A 21,632-nucleotide genomic window follows, 5' to 3' on the forward strand; every position below is an offset into this window, starting at 1 on the left:
TAGACACATATGAAACTGATACATAAACACATTTCAGTGTGAGATTTTAATTAGATCTCTCATCTTCTTCTTTGTCTTGCTCTCTTAGGTTGGCTGCATGAGCTTGGGAAGCGGTTGGAGTCTCCATACGAGGGGGTGAGCTTGGTAGCGGTCAACAGAACGCTGAGCAGTGGACCGTCTTTGCGGAGCATCTACATCGCAGCGCTGTACTTCACCCTCAGCAGCCTGACCAGCGTGGGCTTCGGAAATGTCTCGGCCAACACTGACGCAGAGAAGATCTTCTCCATCTGCACCATGCTCATTGGAGGTGTGTATGGGGATGTCTTTGTGTGTTTGCTGAAAGGTTGAAGTTTGGGAGATATTTTTAGATATATTTGGAGGCAGAACAAATTTGGACTATCATTAGGGTCCAAAAACTGGAGGCTGTGTGTCTGCTGCTTTTTTAGAAACCAAAAACATGGTTGAACCCTTATAGTTTGTAAAAGAGAAAACACACACACACACACACACACACATTCTGCTACTGCCATCATAAGTTATCATTAAAATGTTCTAGAGACAGCCTTGACAGCACCTCCACCAAGCTTTACAGATGAGGTTGTATGCTTAGGATCATTTGCAGTTCCCTTTTTTCTCCACACTTTTGCTTTCCAGTCACTTAGATAAAGGTTAATCTTTGTCTCATCGTCCCATCAACTTAGTTTTAAAACTCTACTGGCTCACATTTGTGAATAATCTTGCCTTTCTATTTTTGGTCCTGAGGTTTGTGTCACCCCAGCATCACCCAACTTTCTGGAGGTTGTTGGTGATTTTACAGACATGTATTTTAGGGTTTATTTTCACAGCTTTTATGATTTGTCTGTCATCAACTACTGTTGTTTTTCTCAGCCGATCAGGTCGTTGTTGGTTGCTGATGTCACCTGTAGTTTCCAAACTCTTGATTTCTCCATGCCCTTTGTTTTTCCTATAGTTCTAATTGACTTCCTCTTTTCTTCCAAATTGCTTGCTTTTCTTTCAGAGTTGGCTTCTTCATCTTCATCTTGTTTTTTTGTGTGTATCATCATCGAATGCAAGACTAAGAATGCAGAAGCAATGGATATAACTGATAAGACACATTCCCTGCTTTTAATATCTGAAGAATTAATGCAACAGGACACAGCTGAACACTTAAAAAGAGCCGTGAGGACACTGTTCCAATACTTATGCTCATCAGATAGGGAGATGAAACTCGAAAAGTGCTGATCTTCTTAGCTGGTAAAACATCTTTGTGTTGAATCACCCAATAATACAATGTGACATTCTGTAGTTTTGTCTCATATTCATCTTTTAATCATATTTACAGATTTCTTGACTCCACAGCAAACAGAACAATTTTGTCTTTTCTGTTCCAATACTAATGGAGGATAATATACATACATATATATATATATATATATATATATATATATATATATATATATATATATATATATATATATATATATATAGTATATATATATATATACTGTATCTATCTATCTATCTATCTATCTATCTATATATATATATATATATATATATATATATATATATATAGTCTAAAAAGTAATAATCAATATCGGTGTAAACACATATGTTTATTTATGTTTGTCTGGCATTAAATGGGACGATATGAGGTCACACCATCTGTTCGTACTCATGGCCTTTATTTTGTGAAATGTCACCCTTCGCCATGGGGCAGTTCTGCTCCCTTCCCAAACATACAATAATACCCAATTACACACTCCAACACATATGTACACATTCAGTCACCACCTGTGTATTACCAGAGATCTTACAGAGAACAAGTGCCTCTAAAATAAATACACATGTTGGATTGTTACAGAAATAGAAAGGATCCATAAAGATTATGATTATGATGACTCTTTTCTTACTTACAGTTTTCACTTACAGCACTCCATAACAAAAAAATTATAAATAAATACAAATTTGTAAGCATTTTTTTTTATTTATCAAACTTAATTTAATATTTTGAATGCTTTTTATCAGGCACAATAGACTTTTTTTTAGGCAAAAAAAAAGCATGTTGATGAATTTGAAATTACGATAATTTTCAACTTTCAAGAGAACTTCCAAGACTTGTTACACTGTAAAAAAATTATAATCTTCCCAACTCAAAATTTTCTAGTGACTGGTCACATCTAAAATTTTCAATTGGCCCAAGTGAAATTCTGTAAATGTAATTTTATCAATTGTAGCAATAGTCTGTTAACATTGGCTAAATTAGAAATAATTCGTTAAAACAATTTAAACGAAATTAGGTTACCAACCCATGATATTGGCCCAATTATACATTTTAAATTGTAGTAGCATTCCTTTTTAGTTTTACCTAGACTAAAAATATATTTTGGTAAATTTATATTAGTAAAGCAACTTCACTGTATTGTTTATTCCCCGTTGCCCCAAAAGAAAAATATATATACATTAAACACTCAAGCCATACTGCCACATTTTATTTAATACATTTGATCAAATCTACAACAGTATTGTGAAAATACCTTAAATGGTAAATACATTGAACATTTCTGCACAGTAGAGCTTAGTAGATAACAATCATGCATTTCAATTCAGGATTCCAAGATACACAAAACTCATTAGACCTTAGATCTTACATTAACAAAACCACTTTATTTTTACACAATTATTTAAAAACATGTATTATCAGTGTTTAGAGAAATTTCACTGACATTTTGGTATTTAGGTTCTACATTTATGAAACTGCACTAACAATATAAAATATTTTATTTATGCACATCTTAAGGAAGAAGATATACTCACATCATTGCACCTGTTCTCAGGACAGACTGATGTCCAGAATTTAATCCATTTAATTTTTAATTAATTTAATCCATGGGATTTGTGCTTCCTGTTCTTATGAGCTGTGAATGTACGGTAACTGTTGCTACAAAATTACAATTTAAAAATGGACAATGAACCCTCTCGTGGTTTTTAAGATGTCCTCTTAAATGGTGAAGAAATGTTGATTGAGAGCAGATTTCCCTAAAATCACAAGAAAATGTGGTATTCCCCTTGTTGCCAGTCTTTGGCTGTACCCTCCACAAATGTGTTTTTAAAGCTCCAATTGTCTTGAAAATGCAAACACATTCTAGGTGTAAACATGGAAAGGAAGTTGCATTAACTGACCAATTGCTAGTTCTGTAGTGCTAGAAAATTAGGTATTGGTGAGGTGATGAAAACTTGCAGAAGCAGCACTGCATGGACTTCTTCTAAACCTGCAAAATAAATAAATGAAAAAGCTGAAAGATGATACTTTTGCAAAAAAAAAAAAAAAAAAAAAGGCTTTCTAAAGATAGAGCTAAATGGGGAAAGGTTGTCAGAAAGTCTGTACAGCAACTGGAAAATATAGCCAACTGTGGACTGTGTGACCAGCATGCTGGTTATAGTCAAGTCCACACTGCTGAAAGGGCAAAAGACCCAGAGTAATATTGAGCAATTTCTGTTACATACATATATATATATATATATATATATATATATATATATATATATATATATATATATATATATATATATATATATATATATATACATAAGATATATAAGAGTTAGAAATCTTTTGAAAAAATTAATTAGATGTACAATTATATAAAATAAAATTTGTTCAAGTTTGTAGATATTTTCTGAGGGAGGGGTTCCCAGACTAATGCCCATTTCACACATACTCCATTTGCAGTGAGTATGTTAACCGGTTAGAGCTTTCACACTGCAAGCGGATGCGGTCCGGCAGTGTGTTACAGGTGCAGGCCTGCAGCAGTGCGGCATTTCCCCATTAAGTCTATTTTTTGCTGTGCTGGACCCACTAAATTAAAGTGACAGCACATTGTTCGCATTAAAATAAACATGTATTGACATGAAAATCTAGTAATTTCACCACAGATGCACATAATTTAAAGTCTACTCTGTTTCAAAGTCAACACATGGCTTTTTTCCTTGGATAAAGCAAGGAAAACGACACTATACCTGGCATTTTGGTAAAAAAAAAGTGACATAATGGTTAGCACTCATCCTTTCTTGAAGGATTTCTTGTAAAAAAAAGATTTTAAAACAAAAGAAAAGATGAGAATCAGCTGTTTTTGTCAAGCCTGTTGTAAGTTTTAATTTAAAATATATCTCATTTCTAATAAATCTAGTAATTTCACCACATATGCATTTAATTTGAATATAATTTATAACTCTACTCTGTTCCAAAGTCATGTACAGAATATGGCGTATCTCAATTGGATGCAAGCAGGGAAAGTGATCTTTCGTGCGTATCTCTATGCCATATCGTGTAATTTGACCTCACTTACCAGAAGTGATGGTCTGGGGACGGCTGATTTGAGGTAAAATGTGATATAAATACTGTCACTGACACATTGATGTCTGACACGAAATGATCGGTTTGTGTGAGAAACCCAACAGTATTTAATTATTAATTAACAGATTGCTATTAATAAATAGTGATTTAATTAACATTACTAATTCTGAGCTTTATAGCTTGCCATACATGTACTGCAACACGCACATAAGCACTGCAGACGGAGTATGTGTCAAACGGGTGTAACACAAATTGGCCAACCACTTTGTAAATTATGTAGCCTGAATTACAGTGTCACAAATTTTAGAAGCGTCTCATGGCGGCTCTCAATAAATCAATTTAACACAATTTAAATATCACAAGAGCTAAGGGTATATGACACGAATATGGTATGAACAAATATGCAATAAAAACTTTTAAATACTCACTTTGAAAGTCGTAAGGTTAGTCGTTCCGTTGAGTCAGACCTAGGATGTTTGGCTACATTGAGAGAGAAAAAAAAAAAGTTATAACAGAAACATATAACTAATAGCTAGTGTCTCATACATTTATCATAATCACAATATAGTTTGATAAAATTATTTAGTTCAATAAATAGTAAATGAGATATTAGTATTGGACTAAATTAGTTTATAAAAGGCTATCATGAAACCAAGGCGTGAATTCAATGTTATTTTGCAAAATACAATGTTATGTAGGCTAAGGAAAATATTGTAGCGCACAGACTCTTCATAGTTGTGAAATTGCTGTTTGTTTTGCACCGGCAGTGATGGGGTTAACACAGTAAGTTCGGAGCATAGATCGGAGGGCCGGGACAGACAGTGTTCATCTCACAGACTGTCTTCGTTCTGATTAAAAGTTCGGAAATAGAGCTTCCCTTGTCTGTCATTTTTCAGACATTACAATATACTATGTCCTCAAGTAAAACATTCGGAGAGTCGTTAATGCGTTTAACCTTACCCAATTTTAGTGTAATGGCCGCGGTAGTGTAACATTAATGCCCATGTTTTACGGTTTTATGCTGAAACATTGAGACCTGCACTCGGTTTGACGTAAACAAGACTTAATAAATTCATATTTCAGTACTCACCATAACTTAAATGAAGAAAAATCTGTTTGGAAATGATGTCTGAACTTCTGTCGTCGTACTTCAGCATCGACTCCTCTCAGTCTCCTCATCTCTCCCGCGCAGATATATTTGAATCCACTATACCATTACCAACGGTTTCTCTCAGGTGCGTTTTTTTCTCCGCAAGGCTTGTTCAGCAAACACAGATATTTCACTTTTACTTGATTAATTGGCTGAACACAATTTAATATGTTCAGAGAATATATATTTTTAATTTTACCTTTGGACCATAAGCTAAAATTACCCCAATGCATCTTTTTGTTTGGGGATAATTATTTGAAAGCAATTTGTTGAGTCAATATTGAATTTTTTTTTTTTTTTTTACAGTGTAGGTCATTCAGGCTTAATGTACATTCATGCATGTGTGTGTCATTGTGTCTTTGGCAGCGCTGATGCACGCTCTGGTCTTTGGCAATGTGACGGCCATCATCCAACGCATGTACTCACGCTGGTCCTCTTACCACACACGCACTAAAGACCTGAAAGACTTCATCCGTGTGCACCACCTGCCCCAGAGCCTCAAACAGCGCATGCTGGAGTACTTCCAGACCACCTGGTCTGTCAACAACGGTATCGACTCCAATGAGGTAAACCCCACGCTTCAGAGAGTATTACACTGCACAGCTGAATCATTTGACGTTGCGGAATTCCTTACAGCTGGAATGGTGAAGATGATGTGCCAACTTTACAAGCACATAGTGTTACATATTGATGCAGAATAAGTGAGTTACATCAAACTTTTAAAGTCACCTCTAAAATCAGTTCTGTCATGACATCTCGCAGAGAGTTTAGCATGCTGCTGTGAGCATGTAGGAAATATGAAACATGAAATTACCCCATAGAAGATCTATACAGGTGGAGCTAGTGAAGTGTTCTGCAATTGCTACAGCAAGCAATGGCTGTGTTTGAATGTTGAGCAGCAAGTTCATTGGCTGCGCCATGTGAATAATGATGTGATTATATTAGATTGAGTTCAGTCTGTGCCGTCTAGAGTTTCATGACAGATTTTTGTATAAATCTCCTATTTAAAAAAAAAAAATACAGATCAGCCAATTAATCATATCTATCATATCTTCACTTGTGAGAAGTGTATAGCTTAAAAGTTAGATTTAAGTAAAGTATAATTAAATAATAATAGTACAATAATACATTTTTAAATTATTGTTGGTTTTAATAATATTTTTATTGGCTATTCTAAAATGTTATTGTAAATTGTAATTATTGTAATTAGACATATTATTGTATTTTAATGCAATTATCTTAATTGTATTATTCATTTTGAAGTGATTTAATTTTTAGTGTCTAATGATAATTTAGTATTATTACATCAAAAGCAGAAATAAACAAGTAAAATTTGTTAATTTAAAAATTCTAGTTTGACGCTTGAAAACTAATATCGGCTGATAACCATATTCACAAAACATTGTATTTATATAAAAGCATAATGTTATCATCACATTATGGTCCTGTAAGTGATGTTCTGTAATGAAGTAACATTCTGAAGCCAAGAGCAAAGCAACAGTCAAGGCAAGGATAATTTAGATAGACAGCTGGACACTTGAGGAGGGAACGACTGCGTGTGCTCCGTCCTTGAGCCTGGGACTTTATTCTGGAGTCAGGAGAGGGAGTGGGAAAAAAAATGAGATGGAATCTAAACACCTTGCTAAATCAGAGATTTATGAATAATAGATGGTGAGGCTGATGGCCGGAGAGCAGAAGACAGAGCGAGAGAAAGATCGAGGGATGTGCCATGAGTGAAGGGGAGAGTGACAGATGCCATTCAGTCAGGCTGAAGGATGGTTGCATGTATGGATGGATGAGCAGAGCAGATGAAGGGTGGCGGAGGGCAGGAATGAGGCATGGCCAGAATACTTCCAGTTTTTGTTTTAAGGGTGAAAACTCATAAAGCGGCATGCTTAATGATTTTAATGCCAGTTTAATGAATGTAATGTGCTGTTACATAAGTTCACACAGAAAACACAAGATTTCTCTTCCTTATAGTGTAAATAAATTTTTTTTTTTCTCCTTTCATATTTTTCTTCTTTTCCTATTTTTTCCTATTTTTTTTCCCTTCTCTTTATAATTTTTTGCTTGTTTTTTTCTTATTCCTTTATTTTTCTGCTTTCATTTTCTTTCACTTTTCTTTTACTTTTGCTCTTCTATTTTTTTTTTATTGATTTTTGTTAACTATCTCATTTTTCTTGACTGTTTTGCTTTTCCCCTGCATTTTTCTCTTCTTTTCTCTTTTATTTCTTTCATGTTTTTCCTATTCCCTTTCTATGTTCTCTCTTTTTTCTTTTTACTTTTTCTTTCCATTTTTTTTCTTTTTCACTTGTTAATTTTAATTTTTCTCATTTTCACTTGTGCCCCTCTCTTTTTTTCTGTTTTTCCCTTTTCTTTTCTTTTCTTTTCTTTTCTTTTCTTTTCTTTTCTTTTCTTTTCCCTTTCTTTTTCTTTTTTCTCTGTTCCCATTTTTGTTTCTATTCTTGTTCTCTTTCCTTTCTCTTCTTACATATGCCTTTTTCTTTTTCTCTTCTTCCTGTCCGCTCTCTCCAGCTCTTAAAAGACTTTCCAGATGAGCTGCGTTCGGACATCGCAATGCATCTGAATAAAGAGATCCTAGAGCTGTCCGTCTTCTCCTCTCTGAGCCGTGGATGTCTCCGCTCTCTCTCCTTGCACATAAAGACTTCGTTTTGTGCGCCGGGCGAGTACCTTCTTCGTCAGGGAGATGCTTTACAGGCTCTTTTCTTTGTCTGCTCCGGCTCCATGGAGGTGCTAAAGGACAGCATGGTGCTAGCCATCCTCGGTCAGTTTACACAAACCCACACACAAGCAAACAGTTTTATCTCAGAAAAGCTCAATCTAGTTTTAGTGCACTGAGGAAGTAGAATGATGCTTCTCATTAAGTGAAGACTTCAGGGCCCATGTGTTCCTATAGTTGCCAACAAAAGCTGCTCTCTGTGATTGGTCACTCTCTCTGTGAGGCTTCACACACACAGCAGGCTCATAGGACAGTGGACCAAATGTGCGAAAAAATATAATCCCCATCATCCTGTTAGGTCCTGCCTGTGTGTGTGTATGAGTGTCTTTGTGTTAATATCACCTTATGAGTTCTGACAGGAAAAAACACACTATCTTTCTCATCTTTCCCTCACACGCTCTCTCCACCCTGCTGACAGAGGAAGGTCTCTCTGACATTGAGTTCTCAAGACGGTTCACTTGTGCTAGTTATTGTGTGTTTACATGCATATGCGCTTTGTTAAACAGTATCTTTTGTGCTTCTAATAGAGCTGTTTGTAGTCTCTCTATGTTAAAATGCTAAACAAATTAGCATTTTCGAGCCACGGCTCCCTTGGGAGATTCTAATGAGTTTTAAGAAAATAGCGACTTCTGATTTATGAATAAAATAAGGTCTGTGGTTAACATTACTTGGAAACCTTTTCATGTTTTCAGTCTACTTTATACAGTACATATTCCTAAGGGAACACATGGCAGATAAGCATTCCAGTTTAGCCTACATATTGACACACTGACTAACCACGCTTGCAATTTTTTTATGATATCTGACAAAATATTTATGTTTTTTTGCATCTTTCTCTGTTTGTGTGCTCCTGTGTGACGTGTAAAGGTAAAGGCGACCTGATTGGTGCAAACATGTCGGTGGGTGACCGCGTGATAAAGACGAATGCTGACGTGAAGGCGCTGACGTACTGCGACCTGCAGTGCATTAATCTGAGGGGTCTGTATGAGGTGCTCGACCTGTATCCTGAATACTCCCACCGTTTTGTGCAGGACATAACACACGACCTCACCTACAACCTGAGAGAGGGACAAGAGAGCCATGTAAGACATCACATGACCATTGTGATGGTCTCTGAAATGTCTCTTTCATTTATTTGTTTATGGTTGCTGGAACACTTAATGCATTTCTGTAAAAGCCTGACCTGATCATAACCTGATTTCATGGACACAAGATTAACATTGTTTTTGGGATCCACCAAAGCATAACATATTTTTTAACCCCACATGCAAAGTGATACACAGGTAGACAGACAGATTACTTTAAGTTTTCTGTTTTATTAAATTGTAAAATGTAATTTATTCCTGTGTTGGCAGATCTGAATTTTCAGCAGCCATGACTACCTTCAGAAATCATTATATGCTTTTTTGTTTGCTCAAGAAACTTATCTTACTATAAAAGTAAAATAGTAAAATCGGTATTCTCTAATTAATAGAAAGTTCAAAAGAACATCTTTTATTTTTAGAAATCTTAAAAATTAGAAATCTTTTGAAACAAAATTGTCTTTACTGTCTCTTTTAAAAGATTAAATATATTCTCTCTGAATACAATTATTAATTTCTTTTAAAAAAATAAACTGATCCCAAACTTTTGAACAGTAGTGTATGGTTACATATTGTCATATGTCTCACCTTCCAGGTCATATCCAGGATGTCCAGTAAGTCCATGGACACACAGGTGCGTCTTCTCCCCAGCTGTCAATCATTCCACACTTATCCACTAACAGTGCTCTGTTGACTGTAATAGCTTGGGGCTCATTTCCCTAACAATGATCTACCTCCCGCCTCATTTGCCTAATGAGGGAAGCTAAGAACACTACAGCTCTGAAACAGCAGGGAGAGAGAATGAAAAATTGATGATGATGGTGGTGGTGATGATCATCTTCCCCATTCCCTGTCCTTCCATGCCTGAAGCAGTAATCAGGGAGGGAGCGGCGCTAGAAGAAGGGGAACAGCGTGTTTAGGGGCGAGGGAGGGGTAAAAGGAGGAGTGGGCGGTTATTGAAGTGCCGGATGACTGACTGCTTTGAGAAACTGCCGCTCATTCAATTACAGTGTGAGGGAGCATCAATTATTTAACAGGGAAAATGACCGAATTAGTGTACGAAAAGTGTAATTAATCAGTTATATATAGAAGAAGAGAGGGAGAGCGAGATTCAAAGAGAGAGGGATGGGGAATACCCCTCACGTTTATTCCGTCTCTTTGCTGTGTTTTACCTCTTGACTTCTCTGCCACCTTTCAGTGGACTGACATTTAAAGTGTTCTATAAATGGAGATTGTTATTTCCAGCTAATGTCGTTGCAGAGTTTCACTGTGTAATTGGCAATGCGTGTGAGATCTGTGAGGTGTAAAGCACAGTGAAAGCCATTACACTTGACTATTACCGAATGGAAAAAGTCTAGCCTTTAGGGTTCGTTCTGACATGTTCACTTTCACTCGTACGGCTAGTGATCAAAGATTATTATTTGATCAAATCTGCCAGGCCAGTTGTTTTAAATGTTTTATAGGTCAAATCTTCTTAAGGTCATTGCTAGTGAGGTCAAAGATCAAGTGGTAAGACCACTACCATTACATGAGTTTTACCTAAGGACATTCACGTTGCTGTGTTTTTGCTGTTTCATAGCTTTTGTCTAATTGGTCCTTGGGGGAAAGTGTGTAGGTTGTTTTTAAGAGTGTTTTTGTTTGTGTGTCTGCCTGCCTGTCTGTCTGTCTGTCTAACTGCCTGCCTGTCTGTCTGTCTGTCTGTCTAACTGCTTGCCTGCCTGCCTGCCTGTCTGTCTGTCTGTCTGTCTAACTGCTTGCCTGCCTGCCTGCCTGCCTGCCTGTCTGTCTGTCTGCCTGTCTGTCTGTCTGTCTGTCTGTCTGTCTGTCTAACTGCCTGCCTGTCTGTCTGTCTGTCTGTCTGTCTGTCTAACTGTCTGTCTGTCTAACTGCTTGCCTGCCTGTCTGTCTGTCTGTCTGTCTAACTGCTTGCCTGCCTGCCTGTCTGTCTGTCTGTCTGTCTGTCTGTCTGTCTAACTGCCTGCCTGTCTGTCTGTCTGTCTGTCTGTCTAACTGCTTGCCTGCCTGTCTGTCTGTCTGTCTGTCTGTCTGTCTAACTGCTTGCCTGCCTGCCTGCCTGCCTGCCTGTCTGTCTGCCTGTCTGTCTGTCTGTCTGTCTGTCTAACTGCTTGCCTGCCTGTCTGTCTGTCTGTCTGTCTGTCTGTCTGTCTAACTGCTTGCCTGCCTGCCTGTCTGTCTGTCTGTCTAACTGCCTGCCTGCCTGTCTGTCTGTCTGTCTGTCTGTCTAACTGCTTGCCTGCCTGTCTGTCTGTCTGTCTGTCTAACTGCTTGCCTGCCTGCCTGCCTGTCTGTCTGCCTGTCTGTCTGTCTGTCTGTCTGTCTTTCTGTCTATCTAACTGCCTACCTGCCTGCCTGTCTGTCTGCCTGCCTGCCTGCCTGCCTGTCTGTCTGTCTGTCTGTCTGCCTGTCTGCCTGCCTGTCTGTCTGTCTGTCTGTCTAACTGCCTGCCTGCCTGCCTGTCTGTCTGTCTGTCTGTCTAACTGCCTGCCTGTCTGTCTGTCTGTCTGTCTGTCTAACTGCCTGCCTGTCTGTCTGTCTGTCTAACTGCCTGCCTGTCTGTCTGTCTAACTGCCTGCCTGCCTGCCTGTCTGTCTGTCTGTCTGTCTACCTGCCTGTCTAACTGCTTGCCTGCCTGCCTGTCTGTCTGTCTGTCTGTCTGTCTGTCTAACTGCCTGCCTGCCTGTCTGTCTGTCTGTCTGTCTGTCTGTCTGCCTGTCTGTCTGTCTGTGTAACTACCTGCCTGTCTGCCTGTCTGTCTGTCTATCTATCTAACTGCCTACCTGCCTGCCTGTCTGTCTGCCTGTCTGTCTGCCTGCCTGCCTGCCTGCCTGTCTGTCTGTCTGTCTGTCTGCCTGTCTGCCTGCCTGTCTGTCTGTCTGTCTGTCTAACTGCCTGCCTGCCTGCCTGTCTGTCTGTCTGTCTGTCTAACTGCCTGCCTGTCTGTCTGTCTGTCTGTCTGTCTAACTGCCTGCCTGTCTGTCTGTCTGTCTGTCTAACTGCCTGCCTGTCTGTCTGTCTAACTGCCTGCCTGCCTGCCTGCCTGTCTGTCTGTCTGTCTGTCTGTCTACCTGCCTGTCTAACTGCTTGCCTGCCTGCCTGTCTGTCTGTCTGTCTGTCTGTCTAACTGCCTGCCTGCCTGCCTGTCTGTCTGTCTGTCTGTCTGTCTGCCTGTCTGTCTGTCTGTGTAACTACCTGCCTGTCTGCCTGTCTGTCTGTCTATCTATCTAACTGCCTACCTGCCTGCCTGTCTGTCTGCCTGTCTGTCTGTCTGCCTGTCTGTCTGTCTGTCTGTCTGTCTAACTGCCTGCCTGTCTGCCTTTCTGTCTGTCTGTCTGTCTAACTGTCTGCCTGCCTGTCTGTCTAACTGCCTGCCTGTCTGTCTGTCTGTCTGCCTTTCTGTCTGTCTGCCTTTCTGTCTGTCTGTCTGTCTGTCTACCTTTCTATATGTATGTCTGTCTGTCAGTTTAATTCTGTAAAGGCGTTATTTATTCAGTGAAAAACATTTTGCATTATTTAACATTGTTTATTAAATGTGTTCCATCTAAATAAACCATGTCTTTTGAGAGTGAGCATTTAGATAATTATTTACTCTTTCAATGGATAAGGAGCAGATGGGAAGGAAAATGTGGGACCAACATAAAATTATCTAAATGTCACATAAAAGCCCCTAAATGACTGCTTAGAAAGAAATTTTCTATTGAGTAGGCAAGCACTGTCACATTAACTAGATGTTCTTGTTCTGTCACATTAACTAGATCTACATTTGTTACATTGTTAATAATAAAAAAGTCAGTCTTTTTCTAGTTGAGTCATCCAAGGTTAGTCATCCAACTTTCATGTGGCCTCACACGACCTCAGCGCTATCTCTTTTGTCCAATCGCAGATGGAGGGGAGGGGAAATGGAGACGTGATCCAGTGCTATCCACCAATAGCTGAGCATCAAGATGAGGGAGATGATGATGATGAAGATGATGAAGAAGATGATCAGATACAGTATCTCAGTGGTGGAACCAAACAGAAAACGCACATGAAAATTGATCACCAAACCAACAAAAAGCTCCACATTCAGCATACCACTATCACAAAGCCTGACCTTGCAAATCTCAGCCCAAGGTGTGTGCACGTCCACACATGCATGCATTTAAAAAACATTCAAAGATACTGTATTTTAATAGACATTTGCTCACTGTTGCGTGAAGGACTTTGTGAGAGCAGTAAAGTGGATTTCTGTTTGTGTGTGTTCAGGGTCGTGGATGGTACAGAGGACAGTGATGGTACAGAAAATTCACACACATTCATATTTTCCTCTGGCCATCAGCACACCATCAGTGGTTCAACTAATACCACTGCCACCACAGCAGGTGAGTGAGTGAGTGTGTGTGCATATGTGTGTGTTGACAGGGGATGGATCTTTTGTCTTTATGCCAATATTCCAGGACTGATGCACAATAAACAATCACTCCATTTCCAGTATTTATTAATTATGACATTTTTGTTTTTCATCTTAAAGGAATAATTCACCCCCCCAAAAAATGGTATTCACCCTCAGGATATCCCAAGATGTCAAAGAGTTAGTTTCTTTGTCAGAGCAGATTACGTTCTCACTGATGGATCCCCTGCAGTGAATGGGGGCCATCCAGACAGCTCATAAAAAAGCCCTTCAATTAATGTCTTGTAAAGTGAAAAGCTGTGTGTTTGTAAGAAACAAATGTATCACTGAGGTGTTTCAAATTTAAACCGTCTCTTCTGGACAAAATTCCAGCCCATAATCCATAATAACACTTCCTGCAGTGAAAAAGTCCAACACTATTGTCTTCTCACATCAAAATCCACCGACATATTAGTTTTGGGCTGTTTTCACTTCTAAATGGTTTTGGGCTGTTTTCACTTCTAAATGGTTTTGGGCTGTTTTCACTTCTAAATGGTTCTTGATCTGTGGATATTTCCCTCCTGATTCAGGTGAAATTACTTTTTCACTCAATTATTTTAACTGGAAGCAATAGTTTAAAGTTAAAAATGTTTTAATGAGGAATTTGTTTTTACAAACACACATTTTCACTTCACAAGAGGTACTGGAGTCATGTGAATTACTTGTGGATTTATTATTTTTATTAGCTGTCTGGACCCTTAATTCTGATGGCACCCATTGAATAAACAAGTGATGTAATGCTAAATTTCAGTAAATAAACAAATCATCTAAATCTTGGATGACCTGAGGGTCAGTACATTTTTAGCAAATTTCAATTTTTGGGTGCACTTTTCATTTAAAGGAATAAGTTACCCGCAACTTGTGTTGTTTTATAGCTGTATGATTTTTCTGTAAAATCAAAGTTTATTATAATACAAAAAAGGCAGCTTAGAGATTTTTGTTTCTTGGAAGAAAGAAAATCATACAAGTCTTGAAAGACATGAGTGTGAGTGGTGACAGGAGGTGACAGAATTTTCATTTTTGTGGTGAACTCTTCCTTGAAGTCTTTGTAATGATTTTCCACTGGAGGTTCTGTCAGTGTTAGGCAGTTGGACATAAATGTTTTTTTTCTCTGTGCAGAATTAGCAGCTAAATCAGAGGACACCAGGGGACAGCTACGCCACCTTAACCAAGAGGTAAATGCTTTTCTGTCTAATCTCTTTCAGTCTTATATCATTTTTTTGCTGTGTAATTAAAGTGTAGGTCTTTACTTACAGTTTATTTTGGAAAGTGTGGATTTTATGGGTGATAACTCATGTGAGCAGTAAATGTGAGTACTGACAGATCGAAACCAGCGCAGCTCAGGTGAGCTTCTTGTGCCAGGTACGCACAAGCCATATGGCGGACTGCTGCGTGAGAGGAGAAGGGGATGTTATTCAAACACTAGAGGACATAAAACTCATTAGAAGAGGAAAGTGGGACTGGCCCCATGATGATGGAAGAGAGCATTCCAACATTCCAGATTTCCAAAACGCCCTTGAAACCACCGCATGTGGTTCCCACGAATTGCACATGTACATGATTCTGTGTAATTCAATATAAATTCAAAGGCGGATTGTAAAGATGTTTATTTGAGGACCATTAACCTTTTGATATATATATATATATATATATATATATATATATATATATATATATATATATATATATATATATATATATAATAATTAGATTATATTATGTTATTTTCATTATATTAAAAATATGACTAAATTGATATATAATACAGTTTTTTGTAGAATTAACAAACATAATGTCATTTTGTCATTTTGAATCCCGTGACTACTCAACTTCTAAAAAAAAAATGATTTTTCATCATTGAAGGGCTTTGTCAGGCCATCTCAAGTCAGGCCCTACTGCTCACTCACATAAATGTGCAATGTTTAAGTGAATATATTACATTTTTTATATTAACTGAATATTATCATTCAAATTTAACTGAACATTAATGTTTAATAAAAAGAAGTCTTACTGTAAGTCTGTCTTGAAGATTTTAATGTATTTCTCCATGTTTTTCCCCAGTGTAATATATTCTCAGAATCCTAAATTAACTATTTAATTACCGCTGCAGTATTTATCACATAATTGAGTCCAGATTAGACAATGACAAAGAACTGTAGTTCAGCTGAGTATTGGCTTGGGTACATAAATCCATGTGACAGTCTTGATTGTCAGCCCTCGGCTTTGACAGGTAATGTAGTGAGTGGGACGCCCTGCTGCTGAGCCTCTTTCTCACTTTTTTCTCTCCATCTCTGTCTCTGTCTCTTATATCTCGCTATATATTTTTGACAGCCGGCTTCTCTGCAGGATTTTGTTGTAATCCTTGCTTGATTCGGTCTACCAAGAGGATGAGTGCTCTATTCCTGTTGTCCCGTCCTGTTTGAAGCTGTTGTCTTGTGTCTCCCTGCCACTGATGGCATTTATGGATCATTACCCAATTACCCTCATTATTTGGTATTATCGCTTGTTGGCACGATTCTGAGGGTGACTGCCAAATCGGTGTCCATCTGAATCTGGATCATCTGTGCTGTGTTCTGGACCGTCACGAACATTATTTCTCTGAGCTTGTTAGGGGATGTGTATAGAGCACAAACAGTGCAAGAAGATACAAAGGACGAGTAATTATGGGAATCCAAATTGAATTTAGTGAGTTGTAGTTACCTCATGATAACAGTAAGTGTTAGTGCACTTCTAGAAAAATCAGTTGGAGAAATTGTGATTCTGGTGCCTTTGTGAATGGAAATTGCTTTTCTGGTGCAAGACCTAATCAACTTTTTAAAACAGTTTTATTCGGAGTAACCCACAAATGCATTTGTTTTTAGCATAGTTATGAGCATTGTTGTACATAAACACATTTTTAAAAAGTTAAAGTTTGTGCTGTTCACCCAGTTCACCCAGATTCAAAAACAAACAAAAAAACGGAAAAGAAAAAGAAAAAAGGAAAAGAAAATATTCACATAGACCCTGTAGCAGTAATCAGGATCTACACCAGGGACTTTAAGTAATGATCTTTCTTAAGAGAGATCCCAGAAGTCAACCAATAAGTCAACAACGAACAATGATGTCCATTGGGACCTAAATAAATAATGGCACAGTTTCACCTGAAAGCCGCTGGCTGTAGCAGACAATGACAGATGAGGGGACACAGAGGGACAACCCATGCCCTCAGAAGATCATACTGTTCCGTTGCTGTGGGGAACTGTTTGCATTTGGTAATGTCTTGATTGTTGCACCCCTTTTTGAAAATACTAAAGTCACCCTTATTTATATAGTGCTTTTAAGGATGCAGATTGTGTCAAAGCACTTTACAGTATTAAATTGGAAAATAGTGTGTCAATAATGCAAAATGACAATAGTAAACACTCAATTTTCTGTTAAACGTAGTTAATTATTGAAATCAGTGATCTCATCATCCAGCTTAGTTCAGTTTAAATAGTACCTGTGCAATCAAGTTGACAATATTGCTGGATATTAAGTGTCCGCGGCAAGGAACCAAAACTCCATTGGTGACAGAATGGAGAAAAAACCTCGGGCGAAACCAGGTTGTCATGGGGGGCCAGTTCTCCTCTGGCCAGACAATACAAACCGTTCAATTCCAGGCTGCAGCAAAGACAGATTGTGCAGAAGAATCATCTGTTTCCTGTGGTCTTGTCCCGGTGGTCGTCTGAGACGAGGTCTTCAATGGGGATCTGTCTTTGGAGCTCATCTAGTTGTCCTGGTCTCCGCTGACATTCAGAGCTGTAGAGGTCCTCTCTAGGTGCTGATCCACCATCTGGTCTGGATGTGTACTGGATCCGGTTCCTGCAGTGACCCTCTGATCTGGATACAGACTGGATCTGGTAGTTACGGTGATCTTGGAATAAAAGAGAACCAGACTAATATTAGCGTAGATGCCATTCTTCTACCGATGGAGCAAGTAGATCGGGTGTTATGGGGAGTGTTCCCGGTTCCGATTGTCCTAATTAATGCAACCCAAAAATAATTTAATAGATTTGAATATTAAAAATGTGTTAGGGTGTTATATGTAAGACAGGTTAAAGGAATGGGTCTTTAATCTAGATTTAAACTGCAGGAGTGTGTCTGCCTCCCGAACAATGTTAGGTAGGTTATTCCAGAGTTAGTGTGCTAAATAAGAAAAGAATCTGCCACCCGCAGTTGATTTAAAAATTGTAGGTATTATCAAATTGCCAGAGTTTTGAAAACATAGCAGATGTGGAGGACTATAATGCAATATACATGGTAATTAATAAAATTAATTGATGTAATGAAAAAAAATGGTCAAACAATTTTTAAATAAACAAATAAATGTGCTGAAAAACATTAATCATACCATGTGCACTACCCTAAATACCCACTTTAAATACTGTTGCTTTCGTTCATTGAAAGCAACAGTATTTAAAGACAGTAATGAATCTGTTTAATATACTTGTGGTGGATCCCTAATGACAAAACACAAGCTTCTCTGCTTCCTAATGCCTGGAAAGGTCGAATGTGACACCTGTTTATGTCTTACAGGTGAACTCTCTCGGACGGGAGGTGGCTGAGCTGGGTCGAGTCATGCGGAGTCTCGCCTATCTCATCGAATCCATGATGGCCTCTCCTCAAACACCAGGTGGCTGTACATCCACGTTTACCTCGGGATATCCTTCACCTCCGGTCCCCTTCCCGAGCCAGGGTTCTTCTTGGACCAGCCCTCCTTTTTCTTCACCGATGCACCCTGGAATACGACCAGGAGGACTTGTAACCCATCCGCTCAGACCACAAGAACTGCAGCTGGTCTGCCCCACCACATCTCCCGGTTCCTTTCCCATCACACTTTCCTCCTCCTCCCATACAGACAGATTCAGAGAGCCATTATTGACCCTTTCTCCGCACAGCGCAGTTGCTCGGACCCGCTCGCAGAGCCTGGAGACGCCTCTCCTGAAGCATCACCAACACATCTCACACACCCCTGGAACTTTACCCAGAGCTGGACAGCCATCGCTGGGAGAAGGGGAGGATCTCAGGTCCCTGGGATTGTAGCAATCAACCTTTATAATGGACAAGTTCCACTGGAATCTGCGTGTTAACCAGGACTCAGGACAGGACTGATAAGATAAGTGGTACACGCCCTGCCAAAGCCATGGAGCATTGGTTCCTTCGAAGATATACATGTTTACTATCTCAGTTTTTAAGATAATCTCTCTAACGGCATGTCTTTCAATGTTAGAAACTAAAGGGATATATCTCTTTTCAGGAAAACTAGTTGGAGTTCCTACAGCAGGAAGTTTAACCTAACAAAAGTAAAACAAACTGATTGTGATTCAGATTCAACCCACATTTCATGTTGACAGCATTCATTATAATTCCAAGTACTACTGTTCATATTAAGCCAGCTGCATACAGCAACTAGCATTAGCAATTTACCTTTTTATGTAACTGACTTACAAAAAAGATCCATCAAAGTTTTACTCTGCTTCTAATTTATTCTAATCACTGATGCCTAAAGTCCTTTGCAAAAGTTCTGTGCAATGAAAAGTTTCACTTTATCAACAGCATTTGAAACGTGCTTCCAGTTATTAGCCAAAAATAACTGTTCCTTTGACACCGTTCCTCAGGTTCTAAATTGTAGTTATATTAATGCAATTCCACACAGGTAAACAAATTTTTTTCCTGAAAATGTGTCCAGTAATTGCTATAATATCACTATTCTTAAAGCACCTTGCATATGAGAATTATGTTGGTAACATAATCAGATGATCAGATTAGAAAAAACCTTTATTTTAACTTGGAAAATTTCTTCACATACTGTACTTCTAAGAATTTTATGGAAGCACCGTGACTGCAAAGATAGGAATAAATTTCACAGTTTGAGTAGAGTCTGGAGAGACTCCTCTATTCAGTGAGCCAAATGATTTATATTAAAAAAATCTGCTCTTTAATCAGATACTTAAAAGTATGAGTTCTTCTAATCAAGCTTTGCAGTGCTTGATAACTGACTTCATCCACTAATTTAGTCAGATTAGCCCTGTATCGTGTAAAAATGCATTGTATCTGCTATGTTTAACAAACTTAACTAGTTGATGGGTTGTCTAAACAACTAGTCAGTCTTAAATAAGCATTGCATAATTAATAATAGTCTTGTCATTTCCACTGAATACTTATCAGACTAGTTAGGCATGTAAGATGCTTACAAAACTGTCAACAGTAAGCTGACAGATATTCAGTAAATAAGCTAAATAACTAACCTTTAATTGCACAAAACTACCATAGTCCTCACATTAAAAGATGGATTATGCATAATAATGGAAGCATTGCTTGCAGCGGGAAATCTAATGTTTGACAGTAATTGTCTTGGAATTTATTGTTGAAGGTTGCAAATTAGTTACAAAAGCGGTGCTTTGATGACTGTAGCGACGAGGTTTTTAAGAGGATGAATTTAGAAACTTCTTAGAGAGGGCTGTATGCAGGACAGGTAACCTGTTAGACTTTTTGCATGCTAATTTACAGCATGATGACAGCATGCTAAAAGCCTTTGAGGAGCTGCATCCCCTTCTAAATGCTATTGCTGATGCTAATCACAGAAACTGGTAACACTTTACATATGATTTGATAATATTAGTTAATGCATTTGGTATTATGAACTAATTATGACAGTATTTATTATTCCTATATTTATTCATGTTAATTTGTGAATATATTTTAATTCATGTTCATGTATAATAATACATTAAAGTATTTTTAAAATTTTGTAACAGTGTTGTTGGTTCTGAATGAAATTTAAAACAAAAAAAATCTCATGAAAATATAAACAAACAAAAAATACTGCCTTGGCAACTAAGTAAAAAACTTTATTTTAAACTAAATAAAAATAAGAAATACTGCTAAATTCCTAATATTAAAAACAAAACAAAATAAATGACAAAAACACACAAAAACATTACTAAAACCTTAAAATTAAAATAAATTAGGGCTAGATTTGGATTATGAACAGAACCTAATAAAAATGGTGAAAGCACATGACAAAATTATTAAAATTTAAACTAAAATTTAAATGAAAATTTTAATATAAAAGCTAATTCATAACAACATTACTAAAACTTAAAATGAAAATAAGAGCAAATTAAAGCTTAATTCTTCATATTTAAATAAAAATGACAAAAGCACATAAGATTACTAAACTTAAAATAAAAAAAAATATAATTTAGATTAATATAATATAAATATAAAATATAATTTAATTAATAACTAAAAAATTTAGTAGTTAAAGTTGAATTATAAATATGAGAATAGAATAGAACAGAATAGAATAGAACCTTATACAAATAACAAAAAGTCCATAACAAGCGGACTAAATCTTACACTAAAATTTAAATATATTAAAAGCCCATTCAATATAATAATAATAAATACAATAATATATACATTTTTACTAAAATAGCACTTGCACTGTGGCATCACATTGGTTAGTCATTTGCTGCTAACGTGACCAGAAATTGAAATGACTTCAGGTGGCTTCACATCACTTGCAGTGTGAATGCCTTGTAAACTCCTTCATTATCAACTTCAACAAGACGAGATGCATTAATTGTTTGCTTTACAATACAGGATATCCCTTTAGTTTCTTTCTAGTTGTTGTTTTTAATTGCATGACTTCTGACGAGGGTGGAGAGTATCCCCTTGCAGTAGGTTGTAGAGATGCCATGTAGGGTTGTGCAGTAGACACTGTAGAAGCATGAAGGTCATCTTGACACACGCTGTCTCTCCTCTGTTTTCTACTCCGCTTGGCCCTCAGGGCAGGAGGAAGGAACAGCGGGGACAAGTCTTACACAATGTGC

The 21,632-nt window shown here is 37.7% G+C and overlaps 1 protein-coding gene across 1 annotated transcript in view; it reads left to right on the top strand.

Moving 5' to 3' along the window:
* The window catches only part of LOC127979076 (potassium voltage-gated channel subfamily H member 8-like), a 47,459-nt gene extending 26,500 nt beyond the window's left edge, over positions 1 to 20,959 (top strand). Inside the window, exons 8-16 of the mRNA XM_052584194.1 lie at positions 89 to 307; positions 5,874 to 6,073; positions 8,043 to 8,292; positions 9,115 to 9,329; positions 9,925 to 9,963; positions 13,231 to 13,460; positions 13,593 to 13,708; positions 14,896 to 14,951; positions 18,331 to 20,959. Of these exons, the coding sequence (XP_052440154.1) occupies positions 89 to 307; positions 5,874 to 6,073; positions 8,043 to 8,292; positions 9,115 to 9,329; positions 9,925 to 9,963; positions 13,231 to 13,460; positions 13,593 to 13,708; positions 14,896 to 14,951; positions 18,331 to 18,837 (1,832 nt within the window). The 3' untranslated portion in view covers positions 18,838 to 20,959. The remainder of the gene's footprint in view (positions 1 to 88; positions 308 to 5,873; positions 6,074 to 8,042; positions 8,293 to 9,114; positions 9,330 to 9,924; positions 9,964 to 13,230; positions 13,461 to 13,592; positions 13,709 to 14,895; positions 14,952 to 18,330) is intronic.
* Positions 20,960 to 21,632: the final 673 nt, after the last annotated feature.

This window comes from Carassius gibelio, chromosome B19 (assembly GCF_023724105.1).
Source record: "Carassius gibelio isolate Cgi1373 ecotype wild population from Czech Republic chromosome B19, carGib1.2-hapl.c, whole genome shotgun sequence".
Lineage (NCBI taxonomy): Eukaryota > Metazoa > Chordata > Actinopteri > Cypriniformes > Cyprinidae > Carassius > Carassius gibelio.